This window comes from Schistocerca cancellata, chromosome 3 (assembly GCF_023864275.1).
Source record: "Schistocerca cancellata isolate TAMUIC-IGC-003103 chromosome 3, iqSchCanc2.1, whole genome shotgun sequence".
Classification (NCBI taxonomy): domain Eukaryota; kingdom Metazoa; phylum Arthropoda; class Insecta; order Orthoptera; family Acrididae; genus Schistocerca; species Schistocerca cancellata.
Window position 1 is genome coordinate 646,069,731 of NC_064628.1, and position 12,815 is coordinate 646,082,545.

Sequence of the window (12,815 nt, forward strand, 5' to 3'; positions counted from 1 at the left end):
TTGACATGGAATGACCCTAATGATAAATCATAAGTATAGTATTTAACAATCAGTTTCTGAATATAGCTGGTGAATCAAACAAAAACTTAGTTTCTACAGTGAATCATATCTCTCCTGGAAAATGTCTTTCCGAGACATATTTTAAATACTCCTCCATCATACTGACATAGGGGAGATCGAGTCAATAATTAATTACTGAAACACTGAAGACTAAGAACTCTCATGGAGTATCTAGCCAAATACTAAAGTAACGCACTGCACATGTTAGCCCTGTGCTGAAGTATATTTGTAATTTTTCCTTTAGGAATCATCAGTTTCCTGAATGATTAAAGCACTTAGTTATAGAGTCACTTTATAAAAAGGAAGAAAGGGATAATGTAGACAATTTTGGATGTTTTTCTAAACTATCAGTGTTTGCTCAAGTTGACAATGCCATGTATATAGATAACTGATCATTTAATTTCACATAATTTACTGCAAAATGTACAGTTTGGTTTTAAAAGTGGTATAACAACGGAAAATGCTATATTCCCTTTTCTCTGTGAGAAACTGGATGGATTAAACAAAAGATTTCAAATGCTAGGCAATTTTTTTGATTTAACTATGACATATGATTGTGTTTATCACAAAACATTACTCCAGAAGTCGGACCATTATGAAATATGATGAGTAATCCACAATTGGTTCGTCCGTTACTTTAAGAACAGACAGCAAAATGTCGTTCTCCACAGTACTGAGAATGGCTATAATGGGGGTCCAAATAGGGCACAGTTAGAAGGGTAATATCTCAGGGATCAGTAATGGGGCCACTCCTGTTCCTTATCTATATAAATAATATTCCTTCTAGCATTACAAGTGAGTCTAAAATATTTCTGTTTACTGGCAACACTAGCTTGGTAGTAAAGGATGTTGTGTGCAACATTGGCACTGTTTTAAATAGTGCTGTTCAAGAGAAGTTTTTAGCTTGCAGAAAATAAACTAACACTAAATCAGACTAATACTCAGTTTTTATAGCTTCTAACACACAATGCAACGAGATGTGACATTCTAATTACACAGAATAGGCAAGTGATTAGTTAGACTTGACAGTTCAAATTTCTAAGTATATTTGTGGGAAGCTCATGTTCAGGATCTTGTTCAAAGACTTAATGCTACCATTTTCACTGTTATAACAGTATTCGAAGTAAATGATAATTCGACATGAAAAGTAGTATATTTTGCTTTTTTCAGTCGCTTACGATGTATTGTACTATATTTTGGGGTAACTCTTCCCATTATCAAAGCATATTGGCTCAAAAACAGACTGTTCAGGCAATAAGTGGTGCAAGTTCACTAACGTCTTGTCAACCCGTGTTCAGGTATACTCACAGTGGCCTCTCAATATATATTTCTTTAATGTTTAACAATATCAGTTTATTATCAAGAATTAGGAGCTTTCACCAGGTTAATACTAGGCAGAAATCCAATCTGCATTTGGAATGCACCTCCTTCACTCTTGTGTGGAAAGGCGCACAGTGTTCTGCTGCATCCATTTTCAGTAAGCTATCACAAGAAATCAAAAATCTTAGCAGTAATCCATGTGTTTTCAAATTCAAGTTGACGAGTTTCCTCATGGATCACTTCTATTCTTTGAGGGAGTGCCTTGAAAAAATAATTCCTATATTACATTGTTGAATTTGTTTATATAAACTTATAGCTTGGCTTCTTTGGATTCGTAAACATTTTATCTATTATTACTTTCCTGTTGTAATTTAATGTACTGACTCATTCCACAACAATGAAGACTTGCTCCTCAGTTTGGTCCTATGGAACTATACGTGTAAAAAAAGAAATTAAAATAAAAAGAGGTTACTTACTTGTGTACTGACCAATGATCTTTTTGGAAAGATCGGTATTTCAGTCACCACAGAGGTGTCTATGCTTGATAAAATAATTTTTTGATTTGTTTATTGTCCAGCAAAACCATATAAAATTTCGAACAGAAATTATGGATTTTGGCTTCACATCATTGTAGATAGTAGTAGCCTAGTTCATTCAAATGTGCAAAGAGAATATTTTTTTTTTTTTTTACTAAATAACAGATGATTTAGGAGACATTAAAACAACAGTGTTACAGAAATAATTGTCAATCTACAGTGATTACAAAAAAGGTGTTCCACATTGCAGAGAGTCTTACTCAGAAAATCCCCAGAGTTAAGAAACATTACTTCCTCCCAAGTGCATCTTGAGAAATGACTATGATGGGAAAATCAGAGAAATTTGAGCTTGTAAACTTGTTGCCAATCTCTCTCCCTGTATAATACTGGAGAATGGAAAGGAAAGGGGAAGGTGATTTTGGTCTCCTCTACCACACACACCCGACTAAGCATGGCATACAAACGTTAATATAGATTTTAATATGCAAGGAAAACCTTTATGATGTTATTAGAACCTTCCTTAATTGTTTATTATTTCAGATACTGTGCGAGCATCTGAGAAAGTTAATGATCTAAATATAAAGTGGTGATGCAGGAATTAAATAAATAATAGACTGATTGTGGTAGATACTGTAATATGAATACTAAATTACTGCAAATGGATCTAACTTGCTACAACAAACTCCAGTATGGAACAAGTAAGAATGGGCAATGAAGAGGCTTCTCAATTGGAAATTTCAATGTTTGACTTTGCTGATTATTTGATGGAAATTATTGGGTGAATTAATTTCTTTATTACAATTCGGAAACAGTGACAAGATGCATTGTCTTTTGTCACACTTAATCAACAAGATGTTTTACTACAACAGGTAACTATTGTTACTCACTATCCAATTCAATATCATTTGTTTTACCTTTCAAGTTGCATATCTCCTTCAAAGACATTTTTTATTCATTTGAAGATACTTTTGGATCCTCATGTTTCGCGACACATCACTGACTACATATGATGAAAATGCAAAGGGAATGCAAGAGAGCATGCACTAATCCAAGTCGCATCTTTAGATCTAGAACAGTATGGTGCGGGGGGGAAAAGAAAACCTTGATGGTTTTGTTAAATCAAATATAGCACCTACAGCTTTTAACTTTCACTTAGTTAAGACAAGTATTTTGTTCACAGAACTGTGGATTTTAAAAGGCAGTCTAAATGTTCCTCTTAAAAACTGCATACAACACAATTCAAAATTAATTTGAGAACTTGTAGTAGGAGTCAACAAATGAAAAAAGATTAACACTAGTGCATAATATTAATGTCTCGCCATTTTTCCTGAATTCAACACCTTACAAATCACGAGATGATGCTGAATTCGTTTTTCAGACAGGCAGAGGGTAAAAATGAAGACTTAACACAGGTGTGGCAAATATGGTGCAACTCATGTACTAGTGTGCATAGTTGTGGTCAGTAAGAAGCATTATGGAAATAAGCGGACAGTGTATAATTATTATTTAAAGTTGTTCCTACTATGTAAAAACAGAAGATAATTGTATGTTAGGTGTAACCTACAGGGGTAGTGAACTTCAGATTTGGAAGGATGGAAACTCATGCTCTGTCTAGTCATCTTGATTCGAGTTTTCCTGAATCACATCACGCAAATGCTTGAGTGGGTCATTCAATAGCACTACAGCCAAACATGTCCAAAACTGTCCTCATTAAGCATGTGTGTATATTCATATGTCTGTGTATATGACTTATGGTTTTCTTTGTGTTAAGCTGAAAAATACTACTACGCTATAAAATCGTCCTTGGACTAACCAATTCAACTAAATTTATATATAACCCCTGCATAATATGTTTCAGAGAAGATGATGCACCTACAATGTAAAATGTATGATAAATATAACGTGCAGTGGGCCCTATATTACATGGATGAGACAAAATAACATACTGATATAGTGTTCATTATTTCTGTTTTAAAGTGGTTGAAGGCATACGTAAAAATTGATAGTTTTCCAGTGGACCATGCACAACTATTTTCTCTAGTACTACACTGCTACGTAAATCTTTAACTGATAACCAGTAATAAGGAATAACTTATACGCAAGGTGGTATTGTGATTTTATTAACGTGTACGAATTCGACGCAAACAAGAGCAACTGAACGTATAGATAGGAAGATATGGACATACAGTGGCAACACTTGTGAAACTTTACCTATGGTGTTATGAAATTATTTGTCAGTTACGACAATATCTGGCAAATATCCAAAAAACCATAACTTCTGCTTTTATTTAAAATGTCGGGTAAATCTTATTGATTATCAATAACTTAAAATGCTTATACATATTTTAACTTCACAGATCAGGCACGCTCTCAAGTGCGACACGCCAGAATGGGGGACATTACAAATAGTGTAACTCATTAGTATTTACTTTCCGTTTCAGCACTTGAAGTCTTTCAACCATTCCTCCCAGAAGTCTGCTGATATCGTTTGCACCAACAACCTCCTCCTGTAGACCTTTTTCTAACTCTGACGCTGCTGCCTGCACATGGGAGACCTCACGATCCAACTGTTTTTGAGCCGCTCTGAACTTCTTGTTCAGTAATTCATACGGAACCTGTCACATGATGCAAAGCAGAATATATTTGAAGGTTCCGACATAGGTATTCAATACTTGCTACAATCCAATATGATGATAATCTTTTACCTTCAGTGTAGGATGTTCTAATGACTTTACATCTGCCATCTCTGAAAAGGGAGTTCAAATGGATACAGAAACGTTAGTAAAACTCGAATCCGCAAGGTGTAAGTATTATGTCAAAAGTTTTCCATCTTTCAGCTGATTCTTTAACAAAGATTGTACACATCCCATAGTTTTGACATGCGTACCATCTTAGTTTCTCGAGTGCTTCCATAGAGGTCTCTGTGCCGTAAGGGCAACATTTATTTACGTACACATGTCTTGATATTTTCTCTTTAGAGTGTTTTTATCGTCCCTAGGTGATAATCATTAATTTTGAAAGCATTGCCGCTCTTTATGTTGGACGTGTAGCGCATAATGAATCGTTACTGTTTATAACAAAACAACACGAGCAAGGCTCTCAGTTCTCGGTGAAATCTCGTTTGGCTGGTCCTTGTACGAGACTTCGCGAGATTGGACACCATTTTAGTAAAGTGGGGAGGCAATACTTCCCTCGCGTTTTGTGTATATTCTTATTTATGTTGTACGTTAAGGCTCGTGAGTTGCTTCTGGTGCGAATATAACAGTTTCAACGAAATATTTGTGTAGAAGTGGACTCTTGTGCAAGAATAGTGTTAGTTATCAGTGAGTAATTTAGGTGACGAATTTTATACGTTGAAGATACAAAGCAGCGTGGTCAGTCTTTGTTTCTGTCAAGCTGTAAGGTAAGTTTGGCAACTTAAGGTGTAATAAATATTGGTAACACAGCAGTTTAGTTTTTTACTTTCTCACTTGTCGGTCACAAAGCGAATTGGTTCCAAACTGGAACAGTATGGCTAGAGTAAAGGAACCAGCAACATCTAAACGCTTAGCCATATTCGCAGTTGCCTGCTGGTGATAAAAGTTAACAGTGGACTGAAGTACTATGCCTACGGCAACAAATGCAAGTTGACGGTTTACATTTTGCTGGGACTTATTAAAAAAATTGTATTTGCTACTCATTCCATTATGGAATGAAGTCGGGTTTCTTTGTTTTACACGTAGCGCCGTCCTAATTTATTGCTGTGTTCTGGTTCTTTAGCCATAATGTGGACAGATGTCAGTTACGTGTTTCCATAATAGTGCTTTCATAAATTTCAAACCCTTACGCTCCTTTTTGTGTGCCTGTAGTATACATAAGTTTTGGATTTCTGGTGTATTTGGAAGAAAAGCGAAATACGAGAATTTTGTGATTTTAAAGTGAAGTGCGTGTTGTACAAATTGGTATTTGTATGGTAAATAAGTTAAAACCGCAAATACTAACAGCAGATGATATACATATTGTAGTAAAAGTCATGTATGCATACAATTCGTCCTGTGAGTGAAGCAACGAAAAGTATGGTGCAAGAGACCGTTCACTCAATGCGTTAGGTTTTCAGGTTTTTTTGGAAGTCGAGTTGTTTTCGAAAAAGCTTATGGAACGCATGCTATAACGACCAGTTCTGATTCAAATTGACTGAACAGCTGACACGAAGTGTAGAACTATTTCAGCTGATTCTTTTTTTGTTGTTGTTTACCATTTAAACAGGGGTGGAGGCTACGATTCATGGATGCTATGCATTTGAGACGTGTTTATTGCAGTCTCTGTACCCTGTGTTTGGGTCATTAGCGACATAGTGTTTTATTCATGATTGAACGATTGCAATGTTAGATTCTATAAACAGCCACGTTTTGCAAGGTGGTGTTTCCATAATAAACTGAAAACAGCCTAACGTTTTTCAGATAAGATTGTGGCATAGTGATACGCAAATTAAAACAGCGGTTTCATTGCCAAGGAATAGCGAGCTGAAAACTCCACTTATGAATGGTCTAAGCTAGTTTCCATTTAAGGATGAAATGAAGTTTTAATTATTACAAATAGAGTACGTCCAATTATAAATTTAGTTTCACAATTTTCATTGATCCAGATGAGAGCGTTGTATAAATGAGTTGTGTAGTGTAGTAACCCTCACTAATGTGCCATTAATCCTATATTTTCTGATAATCTTTTGTTGTACTGTTGTCTTAACCATAAGTTTTGTAAATTGCAATCCTGTGGTGGTGTTTCGATTTTTGTTACAGACAATTAGTTTCTTTTTTATGTACTCCGAAATTTATTGCTTTCATTTTCATACAAAGTAAGTATCACAAAAGTGTCATGTACTCTGTTTTTCGTCTTCATGTATGTGTTTCCCCTGTGGTTTATTTAATGCTCGAGTTGTGTGTGCTAGGTACCTGATTATATTCTTTAACTTCATTGAGTCCTGATAAGCATACAATTGGGACTTCGACAGGCATTCCCTGTCGCTGCCACAGAACGAAGCATTTTTGTGTAGTAAACAAACAGTGACGGAAGTACTGCAAGAGAGGCGTATAAGACACGATATGCACTATTAACTATTCTGATGGATAAAATCGTTTTGTAAACGTTTCAGTACTGGGAAATATCACAAATATTACCTTAGATTATGTTGCTGAAATCAGTGGGATGAGTTATGGTAGGAAGCACTGTGGCCCATGCAGATTTGCTGTAGGTGTAATTATCCTTTTGGGCTGCGTAATTTTGAAAAGCAGTTGACTTTTTTGGTCTAGGCGCAGCGGAATGCCTGTAACGTTGCATCTTGGTTTTTCCATCAGTCGCTTCGACATGTCAATATTTATCCAATCGTATTGGAAACTTTCTTGTCAGGATCGCATGTTCTCTTCGGGAGGGATCGGAGGTTACATACGAGTACACGTCACTGGCAAGTGGTAGTAGGTAGTACTAACTAAAACGATGTCTTATCACAGTTTTCAGACAGCGGCAATTGAGTTACGTTATGTGCATTGGGCCATGTTCATGTATTGAAAGCTCTAACATTTATAGCGGTTCTTGGAATATTCGAGTTACATAGAAACTTGAATTTACCACTTCTTGTAACTTTTGACATCCTCACTAATGTGTAAAAGTTGGACAAGCCAGTATTTTCATACACAACTAAAGTCAATTTTTAAACCACATTCGAACATGCCTTTGGCAGCAGCCCCTTCCGTAATCAAAACCGCATTGCCTAGTGTTTTTTGCCTCTTTAAGACTTTCTATTAGCGTCTTTCCGCAAATATAAACGTTACAGCCAGACTCACCGTAATTTACGGTAAAATATTAATCTGTGCCATATGCAACCTTTTAATTCTGAATTTTTGTCCACTTAACCTTGTCGAGTCAGTCTCTTACGAATGATCAAAGCTATCGTGTCAAGCTGCCGTGGGGCGTGCACTCTGGCTGCACCGCGCAGCACGTGCTGTATTGCCAGTGACGAGGCAGCGCTGCGTGCCACACGGAAGACAAAGCACGGCGGAGGAGGCCGCACAGACGGGTGAGTAGGTCCCCCACCCAGCTGCCATTCGGGTCTGCGAGTCAGCACGATCTTTTCCGTGCGAAACGCGCCAAACGGTTGCAAGAGTCAGCGCACCTAAAGCTGTGGCTGTTCACTTGCATGTTAATCTGTAGTATTGTGATTACGACATGCATAAGCTCTTTGCCTAGACACATCATTTTGTTATAAAAGGGCCGTGAAATGTGCAAGTAGTTTCTTGGGAGTAAGTTTTAAGTGAAGTGATTTGGTTACAGTATTTTTCCATTTCCTTTGTTATGTGTGTAATTGAATGTAACTACCACAGTTTATACTATTCATTATTCTCTTCAGATTTGCTTCCCATAACTTGCCCCGACGACACTTCGACAAGGATAATCCGATAATTCGGAAGTAACACGCTAATTATGTTGCCATAAATAATTGTGCCTGAATGGAAAGACGCTAATAAAAAGTAGAAGAGGCAGATAACACCAATCAAACCTTTCTGCCTTCGACTTCTCTGAAGGGGCATATCTGCTGCAGAATACTGTTTACTTTGTTTTGCAGCTCACTGTTGTAGGAACTGCGGCCGCGATTTATGCTGATAACGCCCTGAAACAGTTCTTGCCACTGCTAGTTACCTTTCCAAGACCTGAAACTCGGCACTAAATTGTATGGTGTCACAGTACGTTTCTGTGCGCTAACTTCATCTAACAATTCCCCTTACCATTTCGTGGATGTAGTATCGAAGTAGTACTTTCACACATTTCGTTTCCGCACACAACTTTAGAGATGAAGAACCAACAGGAATGTTAGGTAATTCAGTTTCAGTGTTCCCTATCCCTGTTCAGATATTTATTTGCTTGGGAAATGAAAAGTAGTGAAGACGCGAGAATTTAGGTATGTAATTTCAGATATCGCGTTTGAGTGTTTCCCGATGCCGCCTTTTCGCAGCAGTGTAAAAGGAAAGTGGTTGGTGCTAAAAGATCTTGATAATCAAATTAGCTGCGACATTTAGTGTAGGCTACATTATTTCGCGAATTCCCAGCGAGTGCAGAATGGGTTAAAAATGTTTGGAGGCCTTCAGCGTTCTTTGGGTTGTGCAATATTTTAAAGAAAAACTGGTTTTCAGAATTTAAATTTGATTACCGCGAACTACCAGCAAATAAACTCTCATAACGTTCTTCTAATTTCACTGTCAGTGAATGGCTATTTGATAGAAAGTTTGCAAAAAATATTTCTCGAAAACGGCTTTGAATAGTTAGTCCAGATGTTAAATTGGAGTGTCACTGACAGAAGGATGGACAGCACTGCACGTCATCTTTATTGATTATTCTTACCATGTCTGCAAATTTAGAGATCTATAACCAAGTGTCTGTTCGATGTGCAGTATCCAAGTAATGTAGTGTGCGCCCTAGATTTTGATTAAGAAAATAGTCATTAACGCAGAAATTGTTATAGCTTTATGTGCCGCTTTACTTGATGAACCTTTGGAGTTTGGCTTTTTCAGGCATGTAACTAGCAATTGTAAGTTGTTGAACTTCGGTGACTTCAGATGTGTTTACTTCAGTTAGGTACTGTATGTATTATCAAGAATCCTGCAGTGCTGAAGTTAGTGCTACAAAATATGATTAATAATTGTAGTACTATCCTAGACAGAAGGATCTGACTCTACTTTATAAGGTTGGATAAGTATTTACTCTCAGTAACCAAGGAAAGGTGGTCAAATGGCAAAGATTGCCCCAGGATTAGAACTTGAAATTGAATGTGGGCTCCTTATATGCCAGGCACAAAATCCAAATGGCTTTTTTAAGAATTTTGGACTTGACATGATTCTTACTTTGCTTGGAAACTTTGGCATAGATATGTATAAGGAAAAATGAAGAGGAGACCATAATTCAAATGCCATGAGAAACTACAGGTATTTCATTCCTTGTCCCTGCTCACTGGAAACAACGTTTTATGTAGCAATCGTTATAACATTTTCTATCCTCCTCTTACCAAATACTCGTCATTACAGTGTAGTTGCGTCTTGGCACACAATTGCATATTGTTAAGTTCTGCTGCTCCTAATTTCAATAGGAGGAAAGTTCTTGTAACTTGTATGTATATTTGGATGTTGCATCAATGTAACAGCTGTGTGTGTCACACACATTTTATAGATCAGAAGTTAACGCATTCTGTTTTTAAATAAAGATTTATACATGCGTAACATTTGTGAGATAAACTCGCATGAACAAGTTCGGTAAATGCTAATTTCATATAGACCTGACCAGTCAGTATTAACCCTTAACTGGTCTAGTGGGGTCCTGGAGACCGCCATGCGATATGAATAAGATACATAGTACGTGAATGGAACAGATGGCGCGTGCCTGTGTTCTTGGTAGTCCTCAACGAAGTGATGCCGTTTAACGCGGAGTGTTAGATGCGTTATCTCAATTAGTTTTACATGACTGAAGTCTTACAGTACTTTGAAAAGAGCAAAATTTCAATGATAACGTCAATTTTTAAGGTTTTGTGAGTATGTATGCATTATTTTTCAGAATGGCGTCATCAAAGTCATTAACAGATGAGTAGTTCGAAAGAGTAGTGCATGACTCTGCATTTTTGCAATCTGATGAGAAGAGCACAGCAGATGAGGATGAATTTATGCAAGTGATCATGATTCCACCTCTGAGGTTATGTCAGAAACTAGTTGTGAAGAATTAGATGAAGAGGCGTGTAAGAGGCTTTCTGCTGACAAAGTGTTAAAAGTGGTTAAACGAAGCTGCTCCTAGAACTCATATACCCGCGCTCAAAATATAGTTAGTTGCCTTCCAGGCGCTAGACATGCAGCAAAAACACTTGGTTCAACTGACATATTACCTGCTTGGAAATTGTTCGTTACCAAAGATTTGTCAAAACTAATACTCGCCAATACAAACTTCAAGATACGTGACACGTCGAACAAATACAGAGCTCCTCAACGACCATTCATAAAGCCGCTAAATATAATAGAACTGAGAGCATTTCTAGGTCTGCTTTATTTATCTGGAGTTGTGAAATCTAAACATGAAAATGTTGTTGGACTTTTCATTAATGATGGAACTGGTTGTGATGTGTTTTGAGTCACTATGAGTGTCCACAGATTTTTATTTATTTTGTCTTATGTGCATTTCAATTGTTACTACAGGAGATACTAAGAAGGCTGATGACAGACTTGCAGCTATTAGAGATGTCAGGGAACTCTTTATAGACTAATGTCAAAAGTATTGTACTCCAGGAGCGAACATAACAATCGATGAAATGTTAGTACCCGTTTCTGGTAGGTGCAAATTTCGCATTAATATGCCTAAGAAGGCAGCCAAATACGGCCTCAAAGTTATGTGCCTTTGTGTTTCATGAACATTCTATTTATGCACTGCATTTGTCTTCACAGGAAAAGGGCCAAATAGAAGTCTATTATCAATTCCAACACAGGATGTTTTGAAATTAATAACACCAACTGATAACACCAACTGAGGGAAGCAACAGAAATAAGACAGTAGATAATTGGTTCAAGTCACTTGAACTCTTACGATCTACTGGAAGCCAAAACGTTGACTGTCTGAGGCACTCTTAAGCTACATAAACCACATATCCCAGAAGAATTCAAACCAAACAGAAAGCGCCCAGTAGAATCTGCATTATTTGGGCATAACGAAGGAAAAATAATTTGTTCATATGTTCCTCGGAAAGGTTGAGCTGTTGGGTTGCTTTCATCTATGCACCACAATCAGAAAATTAGTACTCAAAAGAGAGAACCTGAAATGATCATTATAATGCCACAAGAGGAGGACTTGATGCAGTGGGCCAAATGTGCACCAACTATTCGGTACCATGGCAAATACGCAGATGGCCAATGTCTGCATTTTATGCCATTTTAAACATAGTGGGAGTCAATGCTGCTGTTGTACTTCCATGCACCAAACAACTTGATCAAAACTGTTCATTTAAAAAGAAGAGTATTGCTACAGAGGCTTGCGATGGATTTAGTTAAACCCCATACATAATGCTGAGATTTCCTGCCCCTTTCTCATGAACTGAGAGACGTTGTTAAACTTGGATGGTACTTCTCTTGCCTCAACCTCTTCAGAGCCAGAACACATGAGGAAAGCAAGATGCTACATGTGTGCAAGAAATGCGGGCACGAAAACCAAAATAGTGTGTGAAAAATGCTCAAAACATGTTTGTCCTAAGCACAGATTTTCAGTGTGACAAAATTGTTTGTAATCTTATCTAAAATGCGAAAAATGTTTATAATATTCAGTGATGAAAGTGCAATTCAAAATAAAATTTCTTTAAATTACAGTTTTAACTAATTGGGGTACTCGGAGACCCCACAAGAGTATTACCTTATGAGCATTAGTAGTTAAGGGTAAATGGTTATTGTGAATACTGGAGAAGAATGGGAGCAAACTTCTAAAGTTTTCTTTGAACACATAACAGTAGGAAATCAGTTCTTTCAGCGATATCTGCATGTGGAAAGTCAATGAGCTTAAATGAAAGTAATTGTCTTCGTAGACGGTTGCAAATATGCCAAACAAAGTTTAGGTCGACATGCTGGACTGCCGAGATAAATAAGAACCAGTTGAGATTCTCTGTTATGGATGCCATTGTTTTAAGTGGTTTATTGTCACCTGTAAAAAAAATTTGTATGACGAAAATGTTGGTGTCTCTCGTCATTCTGCTGTGAAATTTCTTGATGCTGAAAAACAACTGTGGAAAACACGTCAGATTATTAGTTATGGCACATATGTAGACGAGTTAGAATATGCTCCAGATAGAGCTTGGATTTGGTGCTGTACATTTTATACTAGTGTACTTGACTTGTGTTAGCACTATGTGAA

At 37.1% G+C, this 12,815-nt stretch overlaps 2 protein-coding genes across 4 annotated transcripts in view; one reads left to right on the plus strand and one right to left on the minus strand.

Moving 5' to 3' along the window:
- The window catches only part of LOC126175599 (E3 ubiquitin-protein transferase MAEA), a 56,144-nt gene extending 51,151 nt beyond the window's left edge, over nucleotides 1-4,993 (minus strand). Inside the window, exons 1-3 of one of the 2 annotated variants that reach the window (XM_049922474.1) lie at nucleotides 4,804-4,993; nucleotides 4,622-4,662; nucleotides 4,346-4,531 (exon numbers count right to left, since the gene is read on the minus strand). In XM_049922474.1, coding sequence (XP_049778431.1) covers nucleotides 4,346-4,531; nucleotides 4,622-4,660 — 225 coding nt within the window. In that variant the 5' untranslated portion in view covers nucleotides 4,661-4,662; nucleotides 4,804-4,993. The other variant, XM_049922473.1, reaches the window with a different exon arrangement.
- Nucleotides 4,994-5,061: 68 nt separating this feature from the next.
- The window catches only part of LOC126175598 (C-terminal-binding protein), a 209,071-nt gene continuing 201,317 nt past the window's right edge, over nucleotides 5,062-12,815 (plus strand). The window contains exon 1 of one of the 2 annotated variants that reach the window (XM_049922472.1): nucleotides 5,062-5,319. The gene's annotated coding sequence lies outside the window, so the exon portion shown is untranslated. The remainder of the gene's footprint in view (nucleotides 5,320-12,815) is intronic. The other variant, XM_049922469.1, reaches the window with a different exon arrangement.